The following is a 20669-nucleotide window of genomic DNA, read 5'->3' on the forward strand; positions in this document are numbered from 1 at the left end:
AGAGAGAGAGAGAGATTGAGTGAGTGTGTGTGAGAGAGAGAGAGATTGAGTGTGTGTGTGTGAGAGAGAGAGAGATTGAGTGAGTGTGTGAGAGAGAGAGAGATTGAGTGAGTGTGTGTGTGAGAGAGAGATTGAGTGAGTGTGTGTGTGAGAGAGAGAGAGATTGAGTGAGTGTGTGTGTGAGAGAGAGAGATTGAGTGAGTGTGTGTGTGAGAGAGAGATTGAGAGAGTGTGTGTGAGAGAGAGAGAGATTGAGTGAGTGAGTGTGTGAGAGAGAGACGGAGAGAGATTGAGAGAGAGAGATTGACAGAGAAATTGAGAGATACAGACAGACACACGGGGGAGGTACGCAGAGATAGAGAGAGAGAGAGAGAGACGCAGAGTGGGACACAGAGCAAGAGAGATTGAGGCGAGGTTGGGCAGTCCTCAGACTGGCTGGGTGGGAAGTGCTGCTCCCGGGGGAAGGGCGGGGGGGGAACGCGACACGCTGCGTCAGGATCCTTGCTCTTCCACTCAGTGCTAACGCTGGGAGACGGGCACTTGCGGGCAACACCGAGCTACAAGAGAAGGGAGGCTGGTGTTTGTTGTAAAGCTGTCGGGGTGGGGGGAGGGGTACAGTACCTTTAAGAGAGTTGAGAGCTAGCAAGGACCTAGATAAGCACACGGAGTTTTGGACAATGTACAACATAACATTTGGTCAGACAGCAAGGATAGCTGGATTGCCTGGAGACTAAACAAATTCAATTTCAGGCAATCAGTTCAAATTATGCCCCAAGATACCAAACTCCAATCCAGTTTAATTTGATGCCTTGACAATATTGAGACCAATGAAACAATCCGCTGCTTTGGGGTATAAAACCGGGGACAATTGAACACTTGGAGGAGAACTGCCAAAGGACCAACCGATGTAGGCTGCTAGTCGGAGCTCTCTGTGAGGTGCCTGTCTAGAGAAGGAGTTTGTACAGACAAAAAAAATCACCGACACCGACGTGGAGTGAGAATCCACTGAGGAAGATACAAAGAGACGTTGCGACAGCTGATGGGTGTGAAATTTGAATTTTTCAGTCAATCTTAATCAGGCGTTTTATCGGAATAATATTGTAGAAGGGGAAGGTAAAAGATAGGCTAGAGGAAGGAGTTGTTAATTAATTATTCTCTGATGGACTTCCCAAAACAAAATAAAGTTGTTAAATTTTACTTTAAATAATAACTTTTGGGGTAGTTCTTGGCCTCACGAATTTTAACAGTTTACCGCACGGGTTAAATCATTTCTGTGTTGCAGGTTTAAATTAGCGGCGGTGGGGAGTAGGGTTTACCCCATGTTGTAACAGTTTGAGGGCTCGTCCGGGATTTGAAGCAGTTTAGACAGATTTTTGAATAGATTTGGGGGTACGATAAAGCCCAGGAGGTTTAAACACTTGTAGGGTAGTGTCCCAAATCTTTAAATAAAATGTAGGCGAGACAATTTATTTAATTTCAGTGATTTAGAGTCATAGAGATGTACAACATGGAAATAGACCCTTCAGTCCAACCCGTCCATGCTGACCCAGATATCCCAACCCAATCTAGTCCCACCTGCCAGCACCCGGCCCATATCCCTCCAAACCCTTCCTATTCATATACCCATCCAAATGCCTCTTAAATGTTGTAATTGTACCAGCCCCCACCACATCCTCTGGCAGCTCATTCCATACACGTACCACCCTCTGGGTGAAAAAGTTGCCCCTTAGGTCTCTTTTATATCTTTCCCCTCTCACCCTAAACCTATGCCCTCTAGTTCTGGACTCCCCAACCCCATGGAAAAGACTTTGCCTATTTACCCTATCCATGCCCCTCATGATTTTATAAACCTCTATAAGGTCACCCCTCAGCCTCCGACGCTCCAGGGAAAACAGCCCTAGCCTGTTCAGCCTCTCCCTGTAGCTCAGATCCTCCAAACCTGGCAACATCCTTGTAAATCTTTTCTGAACCCTTTCAAGTTTCACAACATCTTTCCGATAGGAAGGAGACCAGAATTGCACACAATATTCCAACAGTGGCCTAACCAATGTCCTGTACAGCCGCAACATGACCCTCTCAACTCCTGTACTCAATACTCTGACCAATAAAGGAAAGCATACCAAACGCCTTCTTCTCTATCCTATCTACCTGTGACTACACTTTCAAGGAGCTATGAGCCTCCACTCCAAAGTCTCTTTGTTCAGCAACATCCCTAGGACCTCACCATTAAGTGTATAAGTCCTGCTAAGATTTGCTTTCCCAAAATGCAGCACCTCGCATTTATCTGAATTAAACTCCATCTGCCACTTCTCAGCCCGTCGGCCCATCTGGTCCAAATCCTGCTGTAATCTGAGGGAACCCTCTTCGCTGTCCACTACACCTCCAATTTTGGTGCTGTCTGCAAACTTACTAACTGTACCTCTTATGCTCACATCCAAATCATTTATATAAATGACAAAAAGTAGTGGGTTATTTTAGATATTTTTATTAGAAATTTAACATTTTTGCAAGTTTATAAAAATAAACAAAACTCTCAAATACAAACATTGATGTACAATTAAATCAAATATACAATAGTCAAAATTTAACAAAGGAAAGAAAAAAAACCAAAATAAAATTTTAAAAAAACCAAAACTCAACTTTCTACTAATCTAACCTATAACTAACCAGAGTGTATACCTAAGTCTCTTACACGCTCGGAATGTATAAACATCAAATATAATAAAACCCGTATTCGCGCAGGATTCCTCTCCCAAGGGGCCCCGGAGCAGCCCGGTCTGAAATCTTCACTAAATAAAAGCCCTTGTTAGGATAGCTGAAATATCTGCATTTATATAATTCAAAAAGGGCTGCCATATTTTATAAAATAATTCAGTCTTTCGGTGCACCATATTTGTGAGGAAGTCAAGGGGGATATATTCCATAATTAATCTGTGCCAATTTGAAAGTCCAGGGGGGCCCTCAGACACCCAATTCACCAAAATATTTTTCCTTGCACGGAAAGAGAGAATAGAAAATAGTCTCTTCCCATGCATATCCAGAGATGAGAGGTTCGAAAAGCCCAAAAGGAGAGATACAGGGTCCACTCTAATTTCCGTCCCTAAAATTTCTGTCAGGGTACTTGCTACTTTAGTCCAATATCTACGGATCTTATGACAAGTCCACAGACAATGTACCAGAGTGCCCACCTCTAATTTGCATTTGGGACACATTGGAGATGCTTCTGCCTTAAATGTTGCCAGTCGATCCGGTGCTATATGGGCCCTATGAAGTATCTTCAACTGGATAGCCTGAGTTCTGTTACAGATAGTAATTCTTCTAGCATTTTCCCAAATATCATTCCACGTTTCTATAGAGATTTCTAGTCCCAAATCCTGCTCCCATGTTTTAAGCAGATTGTCCATATCTCCCGATACTTCATCATGTAGTAAATGATAAATAGTACTAACGGAGGATACCCCTACTGGTCGTAGGACATTACATTCTCTATCTGATTTATAAAGACTATCTATTAACGTAGTCTTCTTCTGTATATAATCTCGAATTTGGAAGTATCGAAAGAGGTCTCCATTGGGTAACCCGAATTTCTGACACAGCTGTTCAAAGGACATCAGGACCACATCTTTAAATAGGTCCCCTAAACATGAGATACCCCAGATCTCCAGAGTTTAAACGTGGTATCTGTAATCCCCGGTTGGAATCCCCATGCCCCTACTATTGGTGCATGGGGTGGATGTTTTATGTAAATTACCCTCATTTTGCTGCATTATATTCCAGGCCTTAATTGTGTTTAATATTATGAGGTTTTTACAGTGATCTGTAATGATTTTCCTCTTGTCTGAAAATAAGAGGTTAGTAAGTGGGTATTTTACTTGGGAGGCCTCGATATCCAGCCAAATTGATTGTGGATCAGATGAAACCCAATCAGCTATGTAACTTAGTAGGGAGCTTAACTGATATTTCCTAAAGTCTGGGAAGTCCAGTCCTCCCCTTGCCTGTGGAAGCTGTAACTTCTTCAGCTTAATAAGGGGCCGTCTATGGTTCCAAATAAAGGAGCCCAACCAGCCATATAATTTACGTAGGGCCATCCTCGGCAGCATCAGCGGGAGCATTCTCATAGGGTATAGGAGACAGGGCAGGACATTCATTTTAATTAGTGCTATTCTACCTAACCAGGAAGTCGGAAGGTCTCCCCATCGCTGGAGGTCCTGCCTTATCCTTTCCAGTAATTGGACAAAATTAGCCCTATACAGCTGACCAAATACTGGAGTAATAAAAATACCTAAATATAAGAAGCCCTCCAGGGACCAACGAAAGGGAAAAGGGGATCCGTCCACTAAGTGGGGTGTCATAACCAGGCCACCCATTGGCATAGCCTCCGATTTTGAAAAATTAATTTTATAGCCTGAGAATGCACTAAATGTATTAATAACTTGGATTAGACGAGGTACGGACATCAGAGGATTATTGAGGAATAAGAGAACATCGTCTGCATAAAGGGTAATTTTGTGTTTACCTGTACCAATCCTCGGGGCCGTTATATTAGGATCAGTCCGTATAGCTTCTGCTAATGGTTCATTAGCGTAAATAACAATGGCGAGAGAGGACATCCCTGACGGCAGCCCCTACCCACACTGAAGCTATCCGAACCTAATCCATTGGGTAATAACAACTGCTTTGGGATAAAAGTAGTGGTTGATTAAATTAAAAGTGAGCGAAATGGCTTTTAAAGTTGCTAAAGAGATTCTGGGGTTTGAAGATGATTCTCAAATTTGCCGAGGAGGCTTCGAGGGAAGAGAAAAGGCCATACTTTCAGAACGAGCAAAGAAGTTAGATTTGGATTTAACCAAGGACAGAAGTGAAGCTGAGATTGTCCGAGAGTTACTTAGATGTGTCAGAGAAACAGGCAAGTGTAGGCGAGGGAGGAAACCTAAAGTTTTAATTGAGGGAAATGGAGTTATAAGACCAGAGGTGGAGAGAGAGAGAAGAGAGAAAGGTCTGAGCTCAGCAATAAGGGAGAGAGTTGGAATTTGAGAGTCGCGACTTAGCAGAGGGACATTCCTGATGATGGGCTTTTGCCCGATTTCCCTGCTGCGCTGCTCTAATCTCGACTTAGTCAGCAAAGTCAAGTTAACGGGACAGAGATTAAAGGAGAAGGTAGTGATAGGTCACTTATCTCAAGAGGGTTGGAATATAAAAGCAGCGGTGTGCTACTGAGACTTTATAAAGCTCTGGTTAGGCCCCATTTGGAGTACTGTGTCCAGTTTTGGTCCCCATACCTCAGGAATGACATACTGGCACTGGAACGTGTCCAGCGGGGATTCACACGGATGATCCCGGGAATGGCAGGTCTAACATACGAGGAATGGCTGAGCTTCTTGGGATTGTACTCATTGGCGTTTAGAAGGTTAAGGGGAGATCTAATAGAAACTTACAAGATCATACATGGCTTGGAAAGGGTGGACGCTAAGAAATTGTTTCTGTTAGGCGAGGAGACTAGGACCCGTGGGCACAGCCTTAGAATTAGAGGGGGTCAATTCAGAACAGAAATGCGGAGACATTTCTTCAGCCAGAGAGTGGTGGGCCTGTGGAATTCATTGCCGCAGAGTGCAGTGGAGGCCGGGACGCTAAATGTCTTCAAGGCAGAGATAGATAAATTCTTGATGTCACAAGGAATTAAGGGCTACGGGGAGAATGCGGGTAAGTGGAGTTGAAATGCCCATCAGCCATGATTAAATGGTGGAGTGGACTCGATGGGCCGAATGGCCTTACTTCCACTCCTATGTCTTATATGTACAAATATGTCAAGACTCGGCCCCATTTTGACAAGGAAGATGTTGAAAGCCTTCTTGGCTCAGCAGATAGAGTGGTCCGAGGATTGACAGGGAATGCTAGTTCACTAAACCGCTCGGCAGGGCTCGTGAGGTATTGGCCGCGCTGTCAGGTGAGGGGTCAGGAGATTATGAAAGGTTAAACGGGCGATTTTTAAGTGTTTATAAATTGGTACCTGAAGCATACAGGCAGTTGTTCAGAAACCGAAAGAGGGAACCAGGTCAGACTTATGGTAGAGTTTGAAAGAATTAAACATCAGCCATTTTGATTCCGTGGGCATGTGCTTTAAAAATAGATAGGACCGTTGCGGCTCGGTGAGATGTAATTCTGTCGGAGGGAGAATTCCAGAGGTGGAAAGAATTCACGGGGAGGAGCAGAAAGTGAGCCGGGCAGCAGAATTCACTGATGGGGGACACGTTTGGTGCGTATAACAGGCCGGAATTTCCCCTTGTGGGATGGAAGTTGGGGAAAAGCGGAGATCCCACACTACGAAACCAAGAGTAGAGAGCGCTGGTAAGAATTTCCCTACAGGCTCAAGAGGACGGGCGAGAGGTGAAAAGGGGCCGCTGTAAGGGAGTGGGACACAGAGAATGACAGTGCTGGTGGTTTCCGAAGGGCACCGGGAAAATGGTGTTTTCACCGCCAGGAGGCGGGACGGTAAGGACACGGTGCTGGTCGTCAAAAGAAGGCCCTGTGGGAAAAGAAGATGGGCCAGTGACATTAGTGAAAGCAATCGAGGAGCGCCCCAAGATGAATGGCGGAACTGCACGAGTTGAAATCCTGTTTGTCGAGAGTATGAATTCTCCTGAGGACGGAGTACAGAGTGGGCCCTTTGCAATTCTGAGAGAGTGTGGCCCTCAGCTGAGGCAGGGCTGACTGTGGAGAGGTTAGGTGCCGGCGCGTGGAGCGGAGGATCTTGAAGGAGAACCGTCGCCGGTGTTTTTGAATCTGTAGCCTGTACTGTTTGTCCTGTTCGGGTCCGAACTCTGCTGGTTTAAAGGTGGCCCGGAGTCCGTGCGGGATGGGTTGGTTATGGAGGCAGGTACTGAGGAAGCAAAGGTGGCTGTGGTAGCGAGTTTGTTTCAGGACCTGGTTGAAGAGCTTCAGGGCAGAGGAAATGCAGTGGGAGAGGGTCTCCCTGAGATCCTTGGAGAGAGAGGAGGAAAACTTCTTCAAGGCAGGCGTCCTGGCAAGAGGATTCGCAGTAGGGGGTTAAAATCAACGAGGTAAAAACAGTGACTGCAGATGCTGGAAACCAGATTCCGAATCAGTGGTGCTGGAAGAGCACAGCAGTTCAGGCAGCATCCGAGGAACAGGAAAATCAGACTGCGCAGCCCAGGCAGGGGCTGGGCGTGGAATTAGGATCTTATCCCTGCAAAGAACTCGCCTCTGTGGGTCAACTTTACTCAAACAACAGCGGGAGAGGGACGCGAAGCTAGCGTTTTGAGAGATACAAGAAACTAACCAGTTGCTGATCGGAAGGGGATGAGTAAATACGCGCTCTTTCTGATCTGTTACCCGAGAGGGTGGGAGAGACGGACAGACATTGAGCGTTCCCCCCCCCCCCCCTCGATATAAGATCAGGTCGGAGTGCCAACTCAACACTGGGGCAGTGACAGTGGGAATGATTGACAAGTGTGTCCGTTCCCGGAATTCAGTTTGTTCTTGGGAATGATTTGGCAGGATGCAAGGTGGGAGAGACACCCCCTTGTCGGGGGTGGGTGGGGAAGACCAAGGGAGTTGAGACTGACCGATCCTGGCATTTTCCCCAGACCGCGTGGTGACCCAATCCCACTGTCACGAGCCGCAGCGAAACCTCAAGGGAATCGATGAAGGATTTGAGGTCCGGTGACAGATGACACAAAGATTGGTGGAGTGGGAGAGAGCGGAGGGGACTGTCCGAGAATACAGGAGGGTATAGATAGACTGGAGAGTTTGGCGGAAAAGTGGCAGATGGCTTTCAATCCAGACAAATGTGAGGTGATGCATTTAGACAAGTCTAATTCTAGAGTGAATTATACAATGAATGGAAGAGCCTTGGGAAAAGTTGATGAGCAGAGAGATCTGGGAGTGTAGGTCTATTGAACCCTGACGGTTGCTGCACAGCTGGATAGAGTGGTCAAGAAGGCATTTACTATACTTGCCTTCATCTGATGGGATATTCAGTATAAGAGCTGGCAAGTCATGTTAAAATTGTAGAAGACATTGGTTCGGCCACATTTAAAATACTGGGCGCCACATTACCAACAGGATGTGGACACTTTGGAGCGGCTGCCGAGAAGGTTGACAAGGATGTTGCCTGGTATGGAAGGTGCCAGCTATGAAGACAGATTGAGTAGGTTAGGTTTATTTTCACTAGAAAAAAGGAGATTGAGGGGGGGACCTGATTGAGGTTTACAAAATCATGAAGGGTGTAGACAGGGTGGATAGAGACAAGCTTTTTTCCCCAGAGTGAAGGGTTCATTAACAAAGGTCATGCTTTCAAAGTGAGAGGTGGAATGAAGGGGGATACAGGTGGCAAGTACTTCTACACAGAGGGTGGTGGGTGTTTGGAACACGTTGCCAGCAGAGGAGGTACAGGCAGGCACGGTAAATTCATTTAAGATGTGTCTGGACAGATGCATGAGTAGGTGGGGAGCAGAGGGATACAGATGCTTAGGAATTGACCGACAGGTTTAGACAGTACATTCGGATCAGCTCAGGCTTGGAGGGGCCGAAGGGCCTGTTCCTGGGCTGCAACGTAATGATGCAGACCACGTTTCGCCCAAAGCGAGGGGCAGACAGAGGTCACAGGAAGGTGACGGCGTTCGGGGAGCAGTGTGACCGCCGGACTGTTAATACAGCTCCTGCCCGCGGGGACCTCATCCACGCACAGCCAGGGGATGGAAATCCAACCCTGTCTCCAGGAAAACCGAGACATCCGCACAGAAGGGAATCACCGTGGGCAACGTGAATTCATTACAGATTGTTGGGAAAATCCCACCTGAAACGGCCATCCTTCCCTGGTCTGGGCCGACTCGTGACTCCAGTCCCACAGCGACGCGGCTGACTCTAAGCGCGGCACGGTGGCTCAGGGGGTTAGCGCCGCTGCCTCGCGGTGCCAGGGACCCAGGTTCGATCCCAGCCTCGGGGGCGACTGTCCGTGTGGACGTTCCCCCCTTCCCCCGCCACCTTGTCTGCGTGGGTTAACTCCGGGTGCTCCGGTTTCCTCCCACAGTCCAAAGATGTGGAGGTTAGGGTGGGGATTGGCCGTGCTAAATTACCCATAGTGCCCAGGGATGTGCGGGTTAGGGTGGGGGGATTGACCGTGCTAAATTACCCATAGTGCCCAGGGATGTGCAGGTTAGGGTGGGGGATTGACCGTGCTAAATTACCCATAGTGCCCAGGGATGTGCAGGTTAGGGTGGGGGATTGACCGTGCTAAATTACCCATAGTGCCCAGGGATGTGCGGGTTAGGGTGGGGATTGGCCGTGCTAAATTACCCATAGTGCCCAGGGATGTGCGGGTTAGGGTGGGGGATTGACCGTGCTAAATTACCCGTAGTGCCCAGGGATGTGCAGGTTAGGGTGGGGGATTGACCGTGCTAAATTACCCACAGTGCCCAGGGATGTGCGGGTTAGGGTGGGGGGATTGACCGTGCTAAATTACCCACAGTGCCCAGGGATGTGCAGGTTAGGGTGGGGGATTGGCCGTGCTAAGTTACCCATAGTGCCCAGGGATGTGCAGGTTAGGGTGGGGGATTGACCGTGCTAAGTTACCCATAGTGCCCAGGGATGTGCGGGTTCGGGGTAAAAGTAGAGGAATGGAGAAGGGATTTGGGGTGGTTTTACCCTTTGGTGGGTCAGGGTGAATGTGTCGGGACAAAGGGACTGTCTCCACATGGTCAGGAATCCAGGATTCTCTCAGTAACATGGGGGTCGGCGTTGTGGGGCGGCAGAGTCTCTGTGGGTGAACCTCAGAGCCGCGTAGGTCCGACTGGGGAGGGGGGACTGGTTGGGTAGCTCGGTTAGGAGCCAGTGCAGACAGGATGGATCGAACGGCCTCCCTCCCCTACTGTACAAATCTGCGGTTCTGCCGCTTCCCGCTGTTCACCTCGCCCTATGGAATCAGGTTCGCTGAAACCCTGGAGAATTCCGGGCCAGGGAAGCTCCCAGCCAGCTCCATCACTGGGTGGGGTTCGAGGGAAGCCCTCCCCCATCGATGCAGGTATCTCCCTCCATTACTAAAGGAAGTGAAGACCCACTGAAGTACCGCCCCACTGGAGCCCCACATTGCCTGCTGTACCACTGCAACCCGTCTTCAGCCCAGCATCGAGCGGGTCTGTATCATCATCGTGTTGTAGGGTCAGGATACAGGGACCGGGGAACTGTGCACGCTGCTCCGAGTGACCGAGGGGACACCGGGGAACTGTGCACGGTGCTCCGAGTGACCCAGGGGAGAGACCGGGGAACTGTGCACGGTGCTCCGAGTGACCGAGGGGAGAGACCGGGGAACTGTGCACGCTGCTCCGAGTGACCGAGGGGAGACCGGGGAACTGTGCACGGTGCTCCGAGTGTGGGGTCTGACCGAGAGAAGACCGGGGAACTGTGCACGGTGCTCCGAGTGACCGAGGGGAGAGACCGGGGAACTGTGCACGGTGCTCTGAGTGACCGAGGGGAGACCGGGGAACTGTGCACGGTGCTCCGAATGTGGGTCTGACCGAGGGGAGACCGGGGAACTGTGCACGGTGCTCCGAGTGTGGGGTCTGACCGAGGGGAGACCGGGGAACTGTGCACGGTGCTCCGAGTGTGGGGTCTGACCGAGGGGAGACCGGGGAACTGTGCACGGTGCTCCGAGTGACCGAGGGGAGACCGGGGAACTGTGCACGGTGCTCCGAGTGCGGGTCTGACCGAGGGGAGAGACCGGGGAACTGTGCACGGTGCTCCAAATGTGGGTCTGACCGAGGGGAGACCGGGCAACTGTGCACGGTGCTCCGAGTGAACGAGGGGAGACCGGGGAACTGTGCACGGTGCTCCGAGTGTGGGGTCTGACCGAGGGGAGACCGGGGAACTGTGCACAGTGCTCCGAGTGTGGGGTCTGACCGAGGGGAGACCGGGGAACTGTGCACAGTGCTCCGAGTGACCGAGGGGAGACCAGGGAACTGTGCACGGTGCTCCGAGTGACCGAGGGGAGACCGGGGAACTGTGCACGGTGCTCCGAGTGTGGGTTCTGACCGAGGGGAGACCGGGGAACTGTGCACGGTGCTCCGAGTGACCGAGGGGAGAGACCGGGGAACTGTGCACGGTGCTCCGAGTGACCGAGGGGAGAGACCGGGGAACTGTGCACGGTGCTCCGAGTGACCGAGGGGAGAGACCGGGGAACTGTGCACGGTGCTCCGAGTGTGGGTCTGACCGAGGGGAGACCGGGGAACTGTGCACGGTGCTCCGAGTGACCGAGGGGAGAGACCGGGGAACTGTGCACGGTGCTCCGAGTGTGGGTCTGACCGAGGGGAGACCGGGGAACTGTGCACGGTGCTCCGAGTGACCGAGGGGAGAGACCGGGGAACTGTGCACGGTGCTCCGAGTGTGGGTCTGACCGAGGGGAGACCGGGGAACTGTGCACGGTGCTCCGAGTGACCGAGGGGAGAGACCGGGGAACTGTGTATGGTACACAAGCCCCACTGGAGCCCCACATTGCCTGTTGTACCACTGCAACCCGTCTTCAGCCCAGCATCGAGCGGGTCTGTATCATCATCGTGTTGTAGGGTCAGGATACAGAGACCGGGGAACGGTGCACGGTGCTCCGAGTGACCGAGGGGAGACCGGGGAACTGTGCACAGTGCTCCGAGTGTGGGTCTGACCGAGGGGAGACGGGGGAACGGTGCACGGTGCTCCGAGTGACCGAGGGGAGAGACCGGGGAACTGTGCACGGTGTTCCGAGTGTCCGAGGGGAGAGACCGGGGAACTGTGTATGGTACACAAGCCCCACTGGAGCCCCACTTTGCCTGTTGTACCACTGCAACCCGTCTTCAGCCCAGCATCGAGCGGGTCTGTATCATCATCGTGTTGTAGGGTCAGGATACAGAGACCGGGGAACGGTGCACGGTGCTCCGAGTGACCCAGGGGAGAGACCGGGGAACTGTGCACGGTGCTCCGAGTGACCGAGGGGACACCGGGGAACTGTGCACGGTGCTCCGAGTGACCGAGGGGAGACCGGGGAACTGTGCACAGTGCTCCGAGTGTGGGTCTGACCAAGTGGAGACCGGGGAACGGTGCACGGTGCTCCGAGTGACCGAGGGGAGACCGGGGAACTGTGCACAGTGCTCCGAGTGTGGGTCTGACCGAGGGGAGACCGGGGAACTGTGCAGTGTGCTCCGAGTGTGGGGTCTGACCGAGGGGAGACTAGGGAACTGTGCACGGTGCTCCGAGTGACCGAGGGGAGAGACCGGAGAACTGTGCACGGTGCTCCGAGTGACCGAGGGGAGAGTCCGGGGAACTGTGCACGGTGCTCCGAGTGTGGGTTCTGACCGAGGGGAGACCGGGGAACTGTGCACGGTGCTCCGAGTGTGGGGTCTGACCGAGGGGAGACCGGGGAACTGTGCACGGTGATCCGAGTGTGGGGTCTGACCGAGGGGAGATCGGGGAACTGTGCACGGTGCTCCGAGTGACCGAGGGGAGACCGGGGAACTGTGCACGGTGCTCCGAGTGCGGGTCTGACCGAGGGGAGAGACCGGGGAACTGTGCACGGTGCTCCGAATGTGGGTCTGACCGAGGGGAGACCGGGCAACTGTGCACGGTGCTCCGAGTGACCGAGGGGAGACCAGGGAACTGTGCACGGTGCTCCGAGTGACCGAGGGGAGAAACCGGGGAACTGTGCACGGTGCTCCGAGTGACCGAGGGGAGACCGGGGAACTGTGCACGGTGCTCCGAGTGACCAAGGGGAGACCGGGGAACTGTGCACGGTGCTCCGAGTGCGGGTCTGACCGAGGGGAGAGACCGGGGAACTGTGCACGGTGCTCCGAATGTGGGTCTGACCGAGGGGAGACCGGGGAACTGTGCACGGTGCTCCGAGTGACCGAGGGGAGACCGGGGAACTGTGCACGGTGCTCCGAGTGACCGAGGGGAGAGACCGGGGAACTGTGCACGGTGCTCCGAGTGTGGGTCTGACCGAGGGGAGACCGGGGAACTGTGCGCGGTGCTCCGAGTGACCGAGGGGAGAGACCGGGGAACTGTGCACGGTGCTCCGAGTGTGGGGTCTGACCGAGGGGAGACCGGGGAACTGTGCACGGTGCTCCGAGTGTGGGGTCTGACCGAGGGGAGATCGGGGAACTGTGCACGGTGCTCCGAGTGACCGAGGGGAGACCGGGGAACTGTGCACGGTGCTCCGAGTGCGGGTCTGACCGAGGGGAGAGACCGGGGAACTGTGCACGGTGCTCCGAATGTGGGTCTGACCGAGGGGAGACCGGGCAACTGTGCACGGTGCTCCGAGTGACCGAGGGGAGACCGGGGAACTGTGCACGGTGCTCCGAGTGTGGGGTCTGACCGAGGGGAGACCGGGGAACTGTGCACAGTGCTCCGAGTGCGTGTCTGACCGAGGGGAGACCGGGGAACTGTGCACAGTGCTCCGAGTGACCGAGGGGAGACCAGGGAACTGTGCACGGTGCTCCGAGTGACCGAGGGGAGACCGGGGAACTGTGCACTGTGCACCGAGTGTGGGTTCTGACCGAGGGGAGACCGGGGAACTGTGCACGGTGCTCCGAGTGTGGGGTCTGACCGAGGGGAGACCGGGGAACTGTGCGCGGTGCTCCGAGTGACCGAGGGGAGAGACCGGGGAACTGTGCACGGTGCTCCGAGTGACCGAGGGGAGACCGGGGAACTGTGCACGGTGCTCCGAGTGACCGATGGGAGAGACCGGGGAACTGTGCACGGTGCTCCGAGTGACCGAGGGGAGAGACCGGGGAACTGTGCACGGTGCTCCGAGTGACCGAGGGGAGACCGGGGAACTGTGCACGGTGCTCCGAGTGACCGATGGGAGAGACCGGGGAACTGTGCACGGTGCTCCGAGTGACCGAGGGGAGACCGGGGAACTGTGCACGGTGCTCCGAGTGACCGAGGGGAGACCGGGGAACTGTGCACGGTGCTCCGAGTGACCGAGGGGAGAGACCGGGGGAACTGTGCACGGTGCTCCGAGTGACCGAGGGGAGAGACCGGGGAACTGTGCACGGTGCTCCGAGTGTGGGTCTGACCGAGGGGAGACCGGGGAACTGTGCACGGTGCTCTGAGTGACCGAGGGGAGAGACCGGGGAACTGTGCACGGTGCTCCGAGTGTGGGTCTGACCGAGGGGAGACCGGGGAACTGTGCACGGTGCTCCGAGTGTCCGAGGGGAGAGACCGGGGAACTGTGTATGGTACACAAGCCCCACTGGAGCCCCACATTGCCTGTTGTACCACTGCAACCCGTCTTCAGCCCAGCATCGAGCGGGTCTGTATCATCATCGTGTTGTAGGGTCAGGATACAGAGACCGGGGAACGGTGCACGGTGCTCCGAGTGACCGAGGGGAGACCGGGGAACTGTGCACAGTGCTCCGAGTGTGGGTCTGACCGAGGGGAGACCGGGGAACTGTGCACGGTGCTCCGAGTGTGGGTCTGACCGAGGGGAGACCGGGGAACTGTGCACGGTGCTCCGAGTGTGGGGTCTGACCGAGGGGAGACCGGGGAACTGTGCACGGTGCTCCGAGTGACCGAGGGGAGAGACCGGAGAACTGTGCACGGTGCTCCGAGTGTGGGGTCTGACCGAGGGGAGAGTCCGAGGAACTGTGCACGGTGCTCCGAGTGACCGAGGGGAGACCGGGGAACTGTGCACGGTGCTCCGAGTGTGGGGTCTGACCGAGGGGAGACCGGAGAACTGTGCGCGGTGCTCCGAGTGACCGAGGGGAGAGACCGGGGAACTGTGCACGGTGCTCCGAGTGACCGAGGGGAGACCGGGGAACTGTGCACAGTGCTCCGAGTGACTGAGGGGAGACCGGGGAACTGTGCACGGTGCTCCGAATGTGGGTCTGACCGAGGGGAGACCGGGGAACTGTGCACGGTGCTCCGAGTGACCGAGGGGGGACCGGGGAACTGTGCACGGTGCTCCGAGTGTGGGGTCTGACCGAGGGTAGACCGGGGAACTGTGCACGGTGCTCCGAGTGACCGAGGGGAGACCAGGGAACTGTGCACGGTGCTCCGAGTGACCGAGGGGAGACCGGGGAACTGTGCTCCGAGTGACCGAGGGGAGAGACCGGGAAACTGTGCACGGTGCTCCGAGTGACCGAGGGGAGACCGGGGAATGGTGCACGGTGCTCCGAGTGACCGAGGGGAGACCGGGGAACTGTGCACGGTGCTCCGAGTGCGGGTCTGACCGAGCGGAGAGACCGGGGAACTGTGCACGGTGCTCCGAATGTGGGTCTGACCGAGGGGAGACCGGGGAACTGTGCACGGTGCTCCGAGTGACCGAGGGGAGAGACCGGGGAACTGTGCACAGTGCTCCGAGTGTGGGGTCTGACCGAGGGGAGACCGGGGAACTGTGCACGATGCTCCGAGTGACCGAGGGGAGACCGGGGAACTGTGCACGGTGCTCCGAGTGACCAAGGGGAGACCGGGGAACTGTGCACGGTGCTCCGAATGTGGGTCTGACCGAGGGGACACCGGGGAACTGTGCACGGTGCTCCGAGTGACCGAGGGGAGACCAGGGAACTGTGCACGGTGCTCCGAGTGACCGAGGGGAGACCGGGGAACTGTGCACGGTGCTCCGAGTGTGGGTTCTGACCGAGGGGAGACCAGGGAACTGTGCACGGTGCTCCGAGTGTGGGGTCTGACCGAGGGGAGACCGGGGAACTGTGCGCGGTGCTCCGAGTGACCGAGGGGAGAGACCGGGGAACTGTGCACGGTGCTCCGTGTGACCGAGGGGAGAGACCGGGGAACTGTGCACGGTGCTCCGAGTGACCGAGGGGAGACCGGGGAACTGTGCACGGTGCTCCGAGTGACCGATGGGAGAGACCGGGGAACTGTGCACGGTGCTCCGAGTGACCGAGGGGAGAGACCGGGGAACTGTGCACGGTGCTCCGAGTGTGGGTCTGACCGAGGGGAGACCGGGGAACTGTGCACGGTGCTCCGAGTGACCGAGTGGAGAGACCGGGGAACTGTGCACGGTGCTCCGAGTGACCGAGGGGAGAGACCGGGGAACTGTGCACGGTGCTCCGAGTGTGGGTCTGACCGAGGGAGACCGGGGAACTGTGCACGGTGCCCCGAGTGACCGAGGGGAGACCGGGGAACTGTGCACGGTGCTCCGAGTGACCGAGGGGAGACCGGGGAACTGTGCACGGTGCTCCGAGTGACCGAGGGGAGAGACCGGGGAACTGTGCACGGTGTTCCGAGTGACCGAGGGGAGAGACCGGGGAACTGTGCACGGTGCTCCGAGTGTGGGTCTGACCGAGGGGAGACCGGGGAACTGTGCACGGTGCTCCCAGTGACCGAGGGGAGACCGGGGAACTGTGCACGGTGCTCTGAGTGTGGGGTCTGACCGAGGGGAGACCGGGGAACTGTGCACGGTGCTCCGAGTGACCGAGGGGAGAGACCGGGAAACTGTGCACGGTGCTCCGAGTGACCGAGGGGAGATCGGGGAATGGTGCACGGTGCTCCGAGTGACCGAGGGGAGACCGGGGAACTGTGCACGGTGCTCCGAGTGCGGGTCTGACCGAGAGGAGACCGGGGAACTGTGCACGGTGCTCCGAGTGACCGAGGGGAGAGACCGGGGAACTGTGCACAGTGCTCCGAGTGACCGAGGGGAGACCGGGGAACTGTGCACGGTGCTCCGAGTGACCGAGGGGAGACCGGGGAACTGTGCACGGTGCTCCGAATGTGGGTCTGACCGAGGGGAGACCGGGGAACTGTGCACGGTGCTCCAAGTGTGGGGTCTGACCGAGGGGAGACCGGGGAACTGTGCACGGTGCTCCGAGTGTGGGGTCTGACCGAGGGGAGACTGGGGAACTGTGCACGGTGCTCCGAGTGACCGAGGGGAGACCGGGAAACTGTGCACGGTGCTCCGAGTGCGGGTCTGACCGAGGGGAGAGACCGGGGAACTGTGCACGGTGCTCCGAATGTGGGTCTGACCGAGGGGAGACTGGGCAACTGTGCACGGTGCTCCGAGTGACCGAGGGGAGACCGGGGAACTGTGCACGGTGCTCCGAGTGTGGGGTCTGACCGAGGGGAGACCGGGGAACTGTGCACAGTGCTCCGAGTGACCGAGGGGAGACCAGGGAACTGTGCACGGTGCTCCGAGTGACCGAGGGGGGACCGGGGAACTGTGCACGGTGCTCCGAGTGTGGGTTCTGACCGAGGGGAGACCGGGGAACTGTGCACAGTGCTCCGAGTGTGGGGTCTGACCGAGGGGAGACCGGGGAACTGTGCGCGGTGCTCCGAGTGACCGAGGGGAGAGACCGGGGAACTGTGCACGGTGCTCCGAGTGACCGAGGGGAGAGACCGGGGAACTGTGCACGGTGCTCCGAGTGACCGAGGGGAGACCGGGGAACTGTGCACGGTGCTCCGAGTGACCGAGGGGAGAGACCGGGGAACTGTGCACGGTGTTCCGAGTGACCGAGGGGAGAGACCGGGGAACTGTGCACGGTGCTCCGAGTGACCGAGGGGAGACCGGGGAACTGTGCACGGTGCTCCGAGTGACCGAGGGGAGACCGGGGAACTGTGCACGGTGCTCCGAGTGACCGAGGGGAGAGACCGGGGAACTGTGCACGGTGTTCCGAGTGACCGAGGGGAGAGACCGGGGAACTGTGCACGGTGGTCCGAATGCGGGTCTGACCGATGGGAGAGACCGGGGAACTGTGCACGGTGTTCCGAGTGACCGAGGGGAGAGACCGGGGAACTGTGCACGGTGCTCCGAGTGTGGGTCTGACCGAGGGGAGACCGGGGAACTGTGCACGGTGCTCCGAGTGACCGAGGGAAGACCGGGGAACTGTGCACGATGCTCCGAGTGACCGAGGGGAGACCGGGGAACTGTGCACGCTGCTCCGAGTGACCGAGGGGAGACCGGGGAACTGTGCACGGTGCTCCGAGTGACCGAGGGGAGACCGGGGAACTGTGCACGGTGCTCCGAATGCGGGTCTGACCGAAAGGAGACCCTTCCCCCACGTCCCACGCCTCCGTCTCTGGTCAGTGCTCCAGCCCGCACTGGGAGAGCAGCCCCTCATGCTCCCTGGGGGGGACCCCGCAGTCTTTCGGGGGACAGTATCGCGGTGGTCTGCTTTATGGTTGGAGGGTAGCAGTCTCCCTCATCCTCCTCCCCCAGCCCCCCCACCCCACAGCCTGTGTTTCGGATTACACAGAATCCCGCGTTCGTCACTAACAGTCCCCATGGAACAGCCCGGCTCCCTCCCCTCAATAAAGTGAACAAAGAATATTACAGCACTGGAACAGACCCTTCGGCCCCTCCGAGCCTGTGCTGTTCCAGAACCTCTATATCTAAACCTGTCGCCTGTTTCCTAAGGATCTGTATCTCTCTGCTCCCTGATCAGTAATGTGTCAGTCGAGGTACATGTTAAGTGACGGTGTTGTGCCAGCCTCTCCCACCCCCGCTGGCACCCACCACTCTCTGCATAAATAACCTTCCGTGCATATCTCCCTTAAACTTTTCCCCCTCTCACCTTGAACTCGTGGCCCTGAATAAGTGAATCCCCCACTCTCCGGGGAGGAAGCTCCTTGCTATCCATCCCGTCCACACCTCTCAGGATTTTGTAGCCCTCAGTCAGCTCCCCCCCTCGACCTCTGTCTTTCTAATGAAAATAACCCCCTTCCCCTCAACCCCTCATGCCCTGCGGAACGGGCAACATCCCGGTGAACCCCTCGTCTGCACCGTCTCCAAAGCGTCCACGTCCCTTTGGGAATGTGGAGACCGGAACGGTACACGGTATTCCGAATGTGACCCAACCAAAGTCAGACAGAGCTGTACCGTGAGCTGCCACCTTCAGGGAACAGTGAACACCCAGCTCTCTCTCTCTCTCTCTCTCTCTCTAAAAGGGAGTGTGGCGCTGGAAAAGCGCAGCAGGTCAGGCAGCATCTGAGGAGCAGGAGACTCGACGTTTCGGGGCATGAGCCCTTCGTTGACGCTCCCGCCATCTGCAAGTCCTCACTTCCCACCGATCTCTCTGTCCCTCACTTTTCCCCCAAAGGCTTTTCCGTCTCTCGTGGAGTTGGCTCCGGATTTCCGGAATGCATGGTTCCCGCGTTTGCCTGGGATTGAATCCCGCCTGCCGTTTCCCTGCCCACCTCTTCGATCTGTCCCGGATTCAGCTGCGTTCTCCGACAGTCCCCCACTTCGTTGCCTGTTCCCTCCACGGACCTCAGTATCAGATTCATTCCTTCGGACTCTATCGCTCTGGGACACTGTCGCTCTGGGACACTGTCACACTGGGACACTATCGCTCTGGGACACTGTCACACTGGGACACTATCGCTCTGGGACACTGTAGCTCTGGGACTCTGTCGCTCTGGGACACTATCGCTCTGGGACACTATCGCTCTGGGACTGTGGCTCTGAGACACTATCGCACTGGGACACTGTCACTCTGGGACACTGTCGTTCTGGGACACTGTTGTTCTGGGACACTATCGCTGTGGGACACTGTCACTCTGGGACTCTGTTGCTCTGGGACACTATCGCTGTGGGACACTGTCACTCTGGGACACTGTCACTCTGGGACACTATCGCTCTGGGACACTATCACTCTGGGACACTGTCGTTCTGGGACTCTGTCGCTCTGGGACACTATCACACTGGGACACTGTCGCTCTGGGACACTGTCGCTCTGGGACACTGTCACTCTGGGACACTGTCGCTCTGGGACACTGTCACTCTGGGATACTGTCGCTCTGGGACACTGTCGCTCTGGAACTATAAGTCTCAATGAGAAAGAACAGACCAGAAAGACTCAGTGTTGACACGAGGCCTCAGTAATGCTTTATGAAGAGTGTTGGGTGTTGGGGTTAGGAGGGTGAGGTGGAGAGGACGGGTAAGGACTTATGGGAGCTTTCACATAACTCAATTACTTCAGTATTTCTCTAGCCTCTCTCTCTCTTTCTCTCTCTTTCTCTCGCTCGGTAAATTCACGGCCTACCCAAGGGTTGGTGCGAGGGGCTGGCGGGATTGGACGGTGGACGGGACGGTTGGGTGAGAGGGGTTTGTTTCGCCAATCTGGGCATTCGCCCCCCCCCCACCCCCTTCCTCCAACATCCGACGGTTTCCCCTCCTCCCCACCCTGCCCCAGGCGCCCCCCCCCCCCCCACCCCCCTCACTGCTGGTTGACATAGCAGGGGGCGTCGAAGGGCTCGGGGGTGGTGGGGTGTTGGCATTTCCCTTGGCAGGGCTGGGTGGGGGTCTTGGCATGGCGGGATTCCTGGTTGCCGGCCTTGGAATTGTCCTGGGGCTCGTTGTCCCCTCCCCGGGCCAGCATGGCCCTGTGCAGCCTGGCGTCGTAGACCACCCTGCCCGTTAGCTGCCTCTCGTTCACCTGGGGGTTGACCCCGAGACCGCGGGAGGGGGGGCGAGTCTGAGGGTGGGGAGGTGGGGGTGGGGGGGGAGGTGGGGGCCCAGCCCTGCTGCTGCTGCTGCTGCAGCAGGCGAGTGGGAGAGGAGCTGGAGGAGGAGGTGGTGTTGATGTTGACTAGGCCGAAGCCTACTACCAGCCCGGGCGAAGGCGGGTAGCCATCCCGTGGGAGGAGCCCGGGCTCCGGGACTCGGGGGCGGGGGAAGTCCCCCGTCTGCAGGCGCCCGCAGGAGGCGCAGTGCCTCTGGGGGAGGGGGGAGGCAG

General features: G+C 56.5%; 1 protein-coding gene across 1 annotated transcript in view; it reads right to left on the bottom strand.

The window, feature by feature from the left end:
* LOC132814007 (zinc finger protein 501-like) overlaps positions 1–19218 on the bottom strand; it is a 48193-nt gene extending 28975 nt beyond the window's left edge. Inside the window, exon 1 of the mRNA XM_060823328.1 lies at positions 19019–19218. Coding sequence (XP_060679311.1) covers positions 19019–19218 — 200 coding nt within the window. The remainder of the gene's footprint in view (positions 1–19018) is intronic.
* Positions 19219–20669: the final 1451 nt, after the last annotated feature.

Source organism: Hemiscyllium ocellatum, unplaced genomic scaffold, assembly GCF_020745735.1.
Source record: "Hemiscyllium ocellatum isolate sHemOce1 unplaced genomic scaffold, sHemOce1.pat.X.cur. scaffold_607_pat_ctg1, whole genome shotgun sequence".
NCBI classification, from domain to species: Eukaryota; Metazoa; Chordata; class Chondrichthyes; order Orectolobiformes; family Hemiscylliidae; genus Hemiscyllium; species Hemiscyllium ocellatum.